Genomic DNA, 10,780 nt, shown 5'->3' on the forward strand with positions numbered 1-10,780 from the left:
CGATCGGGCCCAAATTTTTTATGGGCCACACATGACACCCGGGAAGGTTTATGGGTGATCAAAATTTCAAAATTTAGCCTTCAACAAAATGTTATTTTCATTAAATTTTTATTTTGTTTTACAATGTATATCAAAGAGAAAATGTTCTATTGAAATAGAAATTGGGCGCGCTGAAAGCCTAGTACAAATAGATTATCATAATGAAGATATCGTTTTTTTAAATACATCTGATAAGTAAAAAAAATATTATTTGATATACTGTATAAATTCTGTTTTTGTATTATACATTTCAAATTCTATTCAAATGTCCATCAGTGTTTTCTGAAAAATTCAGACGTAAGAAAGTAATAAAATTTTACCTATATTTTTTTAACTGAAGTTAGAAAGTCAAATCAATGGCAAAAGCCAGACGACACCTCAACCACTGCCCTGCCACAATAGTCAATGCATAATTCATAGCATCTGGATTTCTAGAAACGACAAAGATGGAAAAAATTCAAAATTGTTTTCCGTCTTTTCCATTTGATGCATGTAACTTACAACCTTGGATATTCATTTTTTTAAAGTTTACTCAACTCATAATAAAATTGTCGGTGTGATTTAAGCAAAATAAATATAACATAAGGGATAAATTAATTTTTATAATCTTCTGAAGATAACATAGAGAATACGTATATTTTAAACTCAACGAATATGAAGAAAAAAATAATGTATTTATATCTACTATATAATTACAATTCATCAAAAATTTGTATAAACGTTTTACTCTTAAAAGGAATTGAATAAGAATAAAGGCTTAAATTATTTTTTTTTAAAGGAAATCAACAATTTCATTTTATTTCTTGTTTCAGGAAAATTTTCTGGGATAAATCTTAAATTTAATTATTTTGTGATAAAATATCTAAAAGATAAGAAGTCGGGCTTTTTAAACAGTTCACAAACATACTTAGAAGCAACATGGCACAGGTCTTTAATATTTCCTATTTTCAATTCAGATTTATTAAACAGATTTAGATGTATAGAATTCTACATTGGATTTTGAAAATAAACTTTTTCGACATTTCTTTTTTAAACATCTAATCAGATATTCATATTTTACCACATGTAATACAATCATTTTTCATACAATTATGTGTGGCATACAATAATTTTGTCATACAATCATTTTTCATACAATTATGTGTGGCATACAATCATTTTGTCCTACAATCATTTGAAATACAATTATGTGTGGCATACAATCATTTTGTCCTACAATCATTTGAAATACAATTATGTGTGGCATACAATCATTTTGTCGTGGCATACAATCATTTTGTCCTGCAATCATTTGAAATACAATTATGTGTAGCATTCAATCATTTTGTCCTACAATCATTTAACATAAAATTGTGTGTGGCATTCAATCATTTTGTTCTGCAATCATTTATGAAATACAATTATGTGTGGCATACAATCATTTTGTCCTACAATCATTTGAAATACAATTATGTGTGGCATACAATCATTTTGTCCTACAATCATTTAACATAAAATTATGTGTGGCATTCAATCATTTTATCCTGCAATCATTTAACATAAAATTATGTGTGGCATTCAATCATTTTGTCCTACAATCATTTAACATAAAATTATGTGTGGCATTCAATCATTTTGTCCTACAATCATTTGACATAAAATTGTGTGCGGCATTCAATCATTTGTCCTGCAATCATTTAACATAAAATTATGTGTGGCATTCAATCTTTTTGTCCTACAATCATTTGAAATACAATTATGTGTAGCATACAATCATTTTGTCCTACAATCATATGAAAAACAATTATGTGTGGCGTACAATCATTTTGTCCTGCAATCATTTGAAATACAATTATGTGTAGCATACAATCATTTAACATAAAATTGTGTGTGGCATTCAATCATTTTTTCCTACAATCATTTAACATAAAATTATGTGTGGCATAAAATCATTTTGTCCTGCAATCATTTAACACAAAATTATGTGTGGCATTCAATCATCTTGTCCTGCAATCATTTAACATAAAATTGTGTGTGGCATTCAATCACTTGTCCTGCAATCATTTAACATAGAATTATGTGTGGCATTCAATCATTTTGTCCTACAATCATTTGAATTACAATTATGTGTGGCATACAATCATTTTGTCCTGCTATCATTTGAAATACAATTATGTGTGGCATACAATCATTTTGTCCTACAATCATTTGAAATACAATTATGTGTGGCATACAATCATTTTGTCCTACAATCATATGAAAAACAATTATGTGTGGCGTACAATCATTTTGTCCTACAATCATATGAAAAACAATTATGTGTAGCATACAATCATTTTGTCCTACAATCATATGAAAAACAATTATGTGTGGCATACAATCATTTTGTTCTACCATCATTTGAAATACAATTATGTGTGGCATACAATCATTTTGTCATACAATCATTTGACATAAAATTGTGTATGGCATACAATCATTTTGTCCTACAATCATTTGAAATACAATTATGTGTGGCATACAATCATTTTGTCCTACAATCATTTAACATAAAATTGTTTGTGGCATTCAATCATTTTGTCCTACAATCATTTAACATAAAATTTTGTGTGGCATACAATCATTTTGTCCTGCAATCATTTAACATAAAATTATGTGTGGCATTCAATCATTTTGTCCTGCAATCATTTAACATAAAATTGTGTGTGTGCAATCATTTGAAATACAATTATGTGTAGCATTCAATCATTTTGTCCTACAATCATTTAACATAAAATTGTGTGTGGCATTCAATCATTTTGTTCTGCAATCATTTAACATAAAATTATGTGTGGCATACAATCATTTTGTCCTTCAATCATATGAAAAACAATTATGTGTGGCATACAATCATTTTGTCCTACAATCATATGAAAAACAATTATGTGTGGCATACAATCATTTGGTCCTACAATCATATGAAAAACAATTATGTGTGGCATACAATCATTTTGTCCTACAATCATTTAACATAAAATTGTGTGTGGCATTCAATTATTTTGTTCTGCAATCATTTAACATAAAATTATGTGTGGCATACAATCATTTTGTCCTACAATCATATGAAAATGTCCTACAATCATTTGACATACAATTATTTGGCATACAATCATGTTGTCCTACAATCATTTGTAATACAATTATTTGGCATACAACCACTTGTCCTACAATCATTTTGTCCTACAACTTTTTGTCATTCAATTATAAGGCTTACTCTGCGATAATTTAGCTATCAATCATTCGTCCTACGATAATTTGTCTTAAAATCATTTGTCCTACAATCAGCCATTATTTGACCTGCAGCAATTTACAATATTATTACCAAGCCAGCACCTAGCTCATGAGAATATCTTCTAACACTACTCAGAATTGAGAAGGATATAAATCAGAAACCTCTCCGCGGCTATTGGAGGCAACGAGGTTGTGATGGCTGCTGAGGAGTACCGGAACCCTGAGAAGGTGGCCAGCCCCAAGCTCATTAGAATACTTTCTAACACTACTCAGAATTGAGAAGGATATAAATCAGAAACCTCTCCGCGGCTATTGGAGGCAACAAGGTTGTGATGGTTGCTGAGGAGTACCTGAACTCTGGGAGGTTGACCAGCTTAACACCCCTGTAGATAAAAATTTTACACCCCTCCCTCTCTTCTCCACCTCAGACTCAACATTGAACTCAACGTGAAACTTAAAGGGTTCCGTAAAATAAATCCCCCCCCCCCAAAAAAAAAATTCCCAGAAGGAAGAGTCAACAAAGGAAGAAAATGGGAAAATGAAGGAGGAAAAATAGAAGACAAGAATAATTAAAATAGAATTTTTGTATGATCTGGACCCTATAATTAAAAAATAAAAAAAATTTAAAAATAAAAAATATTTGTCTCCATAAAATATCAACGTGGAAGTTTTTTGTTCTCTTTGCATATCTTAATAAAAGATAATTCTTTCCTATACAAATTGATTACTTCCCGAGAAACAGTTTTAGCTATTCATGAAATTTTTATTTCACCAATTCTATTGGAACCGGGGTTACATCAAGGAGTATGGAATATGAAGGAGATAGAAACGACGTGCTCTGCCCTAGCATATCATTATACATGCTTTGCAGACGGTACTTCATTTGAATAAGAAATATTTGCCTGATGTACAAATACCGCGTACACATATTCAGAATAGGTTATTGTATACATTAAACAGGGAAAAAATGAGGCTGAATAATGCAAACAAATACTTTTTTTTAATGCAAAAATATTAGCAATACAAGCGTGTTTTTATACAATATAGAAAATTGGGTTTATTTAATATGGTTAAAAAAACTACATCTAAAAAATTAAAAGACGACCTTAAAAACTCTTTTCCAAATGGAGTAACCCGTCTTCAAAGCATGTATAATCATATGGTAGGGCGGGCCTCGTTGTTTCTATCTCCTTTATTTATCTATACTCCTTGATTTACACTCGATCCTTGTTTGTTAAATTTGCTATTGCCGACCAATATGGACGATCTAACGGACAAAATATTGACCAATAGTCGCGCTATTCGAAACCTTTTTATTTTTGTTTTAATTCGGTACTTTACATCACTTAATCTTCCGTAAGCGTATTGGACGGTTTACTTTCAGGTTAAGTTGACCTACTTTGACCTCTATGGCCGTGGAGAGATTATTCGTCTTCTTCTTAAACATGCAGGAATAGAATTTGAGGTGAAACAAGTTTTAAAAAAGAATTTTTGAATATTTTGATTTGATCAAGTTTTAGCGATTATGAGTAAGGTGTTTACAGGACTATCCAAAAAGATATTTTTCTGATTTCTAATCAGATTTTTCTTCAGTCTTGCATTCAGCACTGCATGCTGAATACTGTTTTTTACTTTATCAATTTAGTTTACTCAGAACCAGTGCTTAGGATCCGCAATATTTTGGCTTCCTGGATCCGGATCCAAAGGGTAAAATATCAACCAAAAACTGCAAAAAAAATATCTTTTACTCCTAAAAACAAAATCTGAACTTTTGAAAAAAAGGGATTATAAAAATTTCCTCATTTCTGAATGGTTTATCAAGTTTTAGGATAAAAATATGCGAAAAAATAAAACAAAAAATTTGAAAATTATTTTTTGTTAAAAAGATTTAGTAAACCTTATAGAAAATTAAATGGATTCCTAAGCACTGCTGAGAACTGGTAAACTGTGCAATATGAAGACGACAGTGAAGCCACCTTGAAATGTTTTTGATGTTGTTACAAAGCAAATAGTTTGGTATGACTCAAACATCCCTTTTTAAGTTAAATTGTCTTTGCACACTGCACAGTGCACTATTGCTGTGTTTCTTGTTAATCACAACTTGAGTCTAAAAGTCGTCTTGCTATTTAACAGCTGTCTGGGTCTTACTGTTTACAATTAAAATCTATCAAGGCGCAGTAGTTCAAATTGAATCGTTATATAGTTTCATATAAAGCTATGGTCTTTAAATATTGAACAAAAGATATTCACTCCTGTATGCCAAGTCCATTAGCGCCCGATCCAATCATGGTTCAGTCATGTGTTTGTTGTCTATTCTGAACCAATAGAAATAGTATGGCGGTAACATCTATCTTTCTATATCTATCTCCTTATCCAATTAAAGATATTAATCCTTTAATCGGAAAAATGGAAGTAAATGGAAAAATTTACTTCTACTGAAACTATAGTGAAGTAGTGATATTGTGGATATTTTTTTTGTTTGCAGGATTTTCGCCTTCCGGCTCCTTTCGTTGATCCTACTGAATGGATGAAATTAAAACCTACAATTCCATCCGGACAGGTCAGTTCAAACCTGTATCATCCTGAGGCCGAAATTAAATTTAAATTTGAATGATTCGCCCAAAAATAAAGTGCGGCTCAAATCTCAAAACACTATATACAATTTAAAGTGAAACCATGCGACTCATATTTGACCATGAGGTCAAATTCTTTACATTCAGCCGTGGATTATATAAATTTTAATCCTTCGAATAATTTTATATTTAATCATCCGGATTATAAATATCGTTTCATGCAAAGCATAAGTTTTACCTGAGCTGGGAACTTTTGAATGGTAGATATCGGAATTAATGCTTGATCCAAGAGATGAAGATTAAATGATGCTTGTTCTCCTCTTGTTATTAATCTCCAGATTAGTTAACTGATCGGGATTAAAGATATCCCATTCTAAAGTTTTCAGCTCTAGGAAAACAATTAATAGATTTAATACAAACTCGTTAAATACAAAATATTACAGACAGAATTTTGTCAAATTTAAGGATACAGCAGAATCATCATTTTCAATTTATGGAAAATTTCAATTGAATTTAAAAAGTAATTTTTCTTAAAATTTTTAATTTAGATTAAGCCAGTGGATCCGTTTTTTTGTTCATACAGTATAATGTAATATATTTAGTTGCCTATGCTTGAATGGAATGGAACCAAGCTAAGCCAGTCTATGGCAATTTGTAGATTTATTGCTAAAGAAGCAAATCTTGCAGGTAATACGGAAACTTTTCAAAAGTTTCACACAATCGGTTCCGCTGTTTTTACGTATTTTGGATACAAACAAACAGACCAGCAGACTATCAAAATAAATACAGTGGTTTTATAAATGAAGACGACTTTTCGATTTAAATTAAGATTTCTAATAAGCTTTTTAAACAAAGAAAAGATGTTAATTGACAGTTTTTCTATGTTTTTATGATTATGTGCATCTAATTCATGCTGTTTAAAAGCTGGGAAGAAATCAAAATTAAAATTGAAAGTAGTCTTCTTTTTCTCTCGGAGATCTGATTATGCAATTGTGAATTTATGCCACAGATACAGCGAAGGAAATTGTCAGAATTTAACAAGGTTTTAAAAACTAATCTTTTCAGCATTTCTTAAATAGAGTTGTTAAGGGATTTTTTAAACGGAAATTACGGTTACGTTCTTTGTAATTTGCAATAAGACCTAATTTCTGGTTTGTTCAAGGTAAGACAAGTTTAGAGACTGCTGCTATTGATGAGATGGTAGATGCAGTTCAGGTAGATTTTTAAACAGTTAACAGAAACTTATTTTTCTATACCCATCCAGAGATTCCAGAGATTCCAGAGATTCCAGAGATTCCAGAGACTGTGATTTAATAATTCGGTAAAAACGAGTCTCAAGACTAAGCATGTCATTTCGGCTAAATAAGGCTCAAGCCTTGTTGGAACAAATTATTTTAGTGTTGAGTCTTCTTTTTAAACAATAAATTACTTGGTGAAAACTCGCCAAGTCTGAACAACTTTCAATGTTAAAGTTAAGGGTATTTAAATCAAGACTAAGTGTTTAATCTGCGGCCTTAGAACGCTTTCCTTAGGGACCCTCTGTCTAATATTTATTTGAGCTTTTATCTTAGTATTTAGAATTTTTCTTTTTGCATTACAAAAACGAAAATACTGAGACAGTTTCGAGGATTTTAAGAGTTGCTTGGTGGATTTCAATAAAAAATAAGCCAGGCAAAAAACACCAGTAACTAAAGCTTTTGTTTAGGATATTAACAACCAGTGGTATAATGGACAGTTTGAGACAAACGAGGAGAAGAAGAAGGAGATGCAGGAGAACTTCAACAAGGTCTTCCTCCCAGAGAAGCTGAGGATGATTGAGAAGCGGATGACAAGCTCTGGAGGACAGTTTTTGGCAGCTAATGCACTCTCATGGGCGGACATACACTTCCTACAGGTATATTATACACTTCCTACAGGTATATTTATATTATACACTTCCTACAGGTATATTCATATTATACACTTACTACAGGTATATTCATATTATACGCTTCCTACAGGTATACTCATATTATACACTTTCTACAAGTATATTCATATTATACACTTCCTACAGTGAGATATTCATATTATAAACTTCCTACAGGTATATTCTTATTATACACTTCCTACAGGTATACTCATATTATACACTTTCTACAAGTATATTCATATTATACACTTCCTACAGTGAGATATTCATATTATACACTTCATACAGGTATATTCTTATTATATACTTCCTACAGGTATATTATGCACTTCCTACAAGTTTATTAATATTTTACACTTCCTATTTATATCCGTATATTTCATATTATACTTCATATGAGTATATGGATATTAAACAATTTGAGTCAAATTTTTAAGGTAGTCTGAATTTCACCATAGAGTAATCAGGGATCAACAAACGAGGCATTCAAATTCCACCTGCGCGCATAATGAAATCTAATGTTTCCTATATTTTAGTCCGCTCTGGTTCTTCAGAAAACTGATCCAGAAGTTCTCAAAGATTTCCCTAAACTGGAGAATCTCGTGAAGAGAGTTCAAGATCTACCAAACCTCAAGAAATGGATTGCTGAGAGGCCAGATGCGCCATTTTAATTCTGTTAAACATTGGACGCGGCATTTCTTAATTACGTAACTAACTCAACATTTCGTAATCTTTATAATGGTCAAATGCGTTACTTTATTGAAATATAAATAATTTAAAATTTGTGTTAACTATTCAGTCTTGGCGATTGAGAGTTAAAATCAAGTTACAGGGTTACCCACAAAGTATGACAGTTTAATGACGAGCTTAAAAGTAAAAATTCGTTTGAAGGCTAAATAAAGATAATGTAATGATTTAGTAATGATCAGTAAGAAAATGTAAAGATCTGTGTTAAACCATGAATGAAAGAAATATAGATTCAATAAATTCCGTACAATTATCTCATCCTCCGTGGGCTCCTTAAAGGTCAGCATTTTATGAGTAAACTATTACAGAAGATATAAACAATAAATAGATTGAGTCCGAGTAGGGTCAGGTTCAGTATTTTCTGTTGCTCCAGTATCCCCAGACACTCGTTCAGTTGTCCGTCCAACCTGGAGATACTCTCTGCCAGGGATTGGAGAGAGGGTTCGGTTGAATTCTCTAGGTAGGTGGATACTACTGAAGCTGGTTTACAGTTGAGTCTGATCTGTTGGATCCTATCTCCAGATGTAAATCCATCGCTAGGGTTAAGCTCGTGTAGAGATCGCGTACTGAAATATATTCAAATTAGAAAATGTTGTGATTCTTTATCAATATTTTATCCACACGGGCAGCCGTAGTACATTTGAATTTCCGAGCCGGGTCAACTTTTCCGGTCCCAGTTTGTACTGTACCTAGCTCTATGGGCAGGACTATCCGGTGCAACAAGGTTGACACGGTCAGACTTTAAGATTCATATAGGTTGAATTTACTTTTACTAAAGGGGCAGAGGTGCGTGTTCAAAGATCAATTTGAAAATTATAAGTTTTCTGAAGATTGTTTTCTTTCTTTATATAGAATACTGGGCAAAAAGTTTAGATACGACTAAAATATTGTGTAAAAGGAATCAAAAAAGAAGATCTCTTTATTTGTAACTTTTCATTTAATACGAAATCTAGGTGTTGAATAATGAATATATATATATATTCCAAGAAAATTCTTTTAACTGTTATTTTTGTTATGTTATTTTTAAATGCATAGATCAGTACTTTGTAATAAAATTATTATATTTTTTTAGCTTTGAACGTGTGTTATATTCAATGATTAAAAGATCCTTTTCTTAGATAAAAAGTAAAAGAAAAAACCTGATAATTTGGAACTTTTCATTCTTAAACTTCTCCCTTCCAGGAACTGAAATTCTAGAACAAAATTTTTCTTTTTTTAAATTCAAAAAATGTTTTTGACAATTATTTTTAAATTGTTAATATTGAATTAGATTTAAAAATGTTTTGTTTCCTAACAGTTTGGGTTTGGTTTGGTTGAATAAACCCTGTATGTGGTTTCACGAAGAATATCTCCGGTGAGGTCGTCTTTATCTACAAAATTAGAAATTTACCTTAAGATATGGATTCTTCAAATATTTGAAAATATACCACACAGTCATTAATACTGCACTTAGTGATGTGAAACATAAGTTGATTCGTTTTTTACAAACTTTACAGGTCTTTAGACTGCTCAGCACTCGCTTTGCTTTCTTGCTCTACTGGTCTACGACATTTGAAAATTAGAGTTTAAACAGAGTGATTTCCTTCTTACCTTATATGCAATTCTATCTGATGATATATTCTCTATTGAAATATTAGCTTCTAGGTAGTCAGGGGACTGTCTAGTAAACTCTATCAAGCTCTCAGGGGTCACTTTCATAAGATCAGTGCTCTCAGCGATATCAGCGGCTACAATTTGAACTGGAGGTTCCCAAACATACTCCCAGGTGTCTCTGCCTCCCCAGGCAACTAGCCGGTTCTCCTGGTCAACAAATTCATCCAGTGCTGAACCTCCAGACACAAATTTTATCTTCTTTGTGGCGGGAGCTGTAATAATTACAAAAATAATAATAATAATCTAGGAAAATATTATCAATTAGCGATACAAACCTGGTAATAAAGATTTTATAACTTTCCATGCAGCATGCAGTACCCAGGGCATGTCAAACACTAAAATATTCATGTTGTTTCCAATTATAAAATTAAAATATTCCTATTGTTTTCAATTATAAAATTAAAATATTCCTATTGTTTTCAATTATAAAATTAAAATATTCATATTGTTTCCAATTATAAAATTAAAATATTCATATTGTTCCCAATCATAAAACTAAAATATTCATATTGTTTCCAATTATAAAACTAAAATATTCATATTGTTTCCAATTATAAAACTAAAATATTCATATTGTTTCCAATTATAAAACTAAAATATTCATATT

General features: G+C 31.2%; 2 protein-coding genes across 2 annotated transcripts; one reads left to right on the top strand and one right to left on the bottom strand.

The window, feature by feature from the left end:
• Positions 1–877: 877 nt before the first annotated feature.
• LOC111716626 (glutathione S-transferase 1) lies at positions 878–8,558 on the top strand. Its single transcript, XM_023492099.1, has 7 exons — positions 878–966; positions 4,673–4,753; positions 5,774–5,848; positions 6,464–6,548; positions 7,024–7,076; positions 7,567–7,755; positions 8,310–8,558. The coding sequence occupies exons 1-7, from the start codon at positions 958–960 to the stop codon at positions 8,442–8,444; spliced, it is 627 nt and encodes a 208-aa protein (XP_023347867.1). The 5' UTR covers positions 878–957; the 3' UTR covers positions 8,445–8,558.
• Positions 8,516–10,536, bottom strand: LOC111716625 (vesicle-associated protein 2-1). The gene is made up of 5 exons (XM_023492098.1): positions 10,449–10,536; positions 10,111–10,385; positions 9,811–9,890; positions 9,660–9,713; positions 8,516–9,086 (listed from the first exon to the last, which is right to left on the bottom strand). The coding sequence occupies exons 1-5, from the start codon at positions 10,519–10,521 to the stop codon at positions 8,801–8,803; spliced, it is 768 nt and encodes a 255-aa protein (XP_023347866.1). The 5' UTR covers positions 10,522–10,536; the 3' UTR covers positions 8,516–8,800.
• Positions 10,537–10,780: the final 244 nt, after the last annotated feature.

Source organism: Eurytemora carolleeae, unplaced genomic scaffold, assembly GCF_000591075.1.
Source record: "Eurytemora carolleeae unplaced genomic scaffold, Eaff_2.0 scaffold2117, whole genome shotgun sequence".
Classification (NCBI taxonomy): domain Eukaryota; kingdom Metazoa; phylum Arthropoda; class Copepoda; order Calanoida; family Temoridae; genus Eurytemora; species Eurytemora carolleeae.

Bases quoted from the DNA above. Each gene is read 5' to 3' on its own strand.
- LOC111716626 (XM_023492099.1), top strand. The intron at 4,754-5,773 runs GTGAAACAAGTT...TTTTGTTTGCAG, and splicing joins ATGCAGGAATAGAATTTGAG to GATTTTCGCCTTCCGGCTCC. The intron at 7,756-8,309 runs GTATATTATACA...CCTATATTTTAG, and splicing joins CGGACATACACTTCCTACAG to TCCGCTCTGGTTCTTCAGAA.
- LOC111716625 (XM_023492098.1), bottom strand. From the start codon at position 10,521: ATGAATATTTTAGTGTTTGACATGCCCTGGGTACTGCATGCTGCATGG. The intron at 10,386-10,448 runs GTTTGTATCGCT...TAATTATTACAG, and splicing joins TATAAAATCTTTATTACCAG to CTCCCGCCACAAAGAAGATA. The intron at 9,087-9,659 runs GTTTTTTCTTTT...AATATATTTCAG, and splicing joins GAAAAGTTCCAAATTATCAG to TACGCGATCTCTACACGAGC.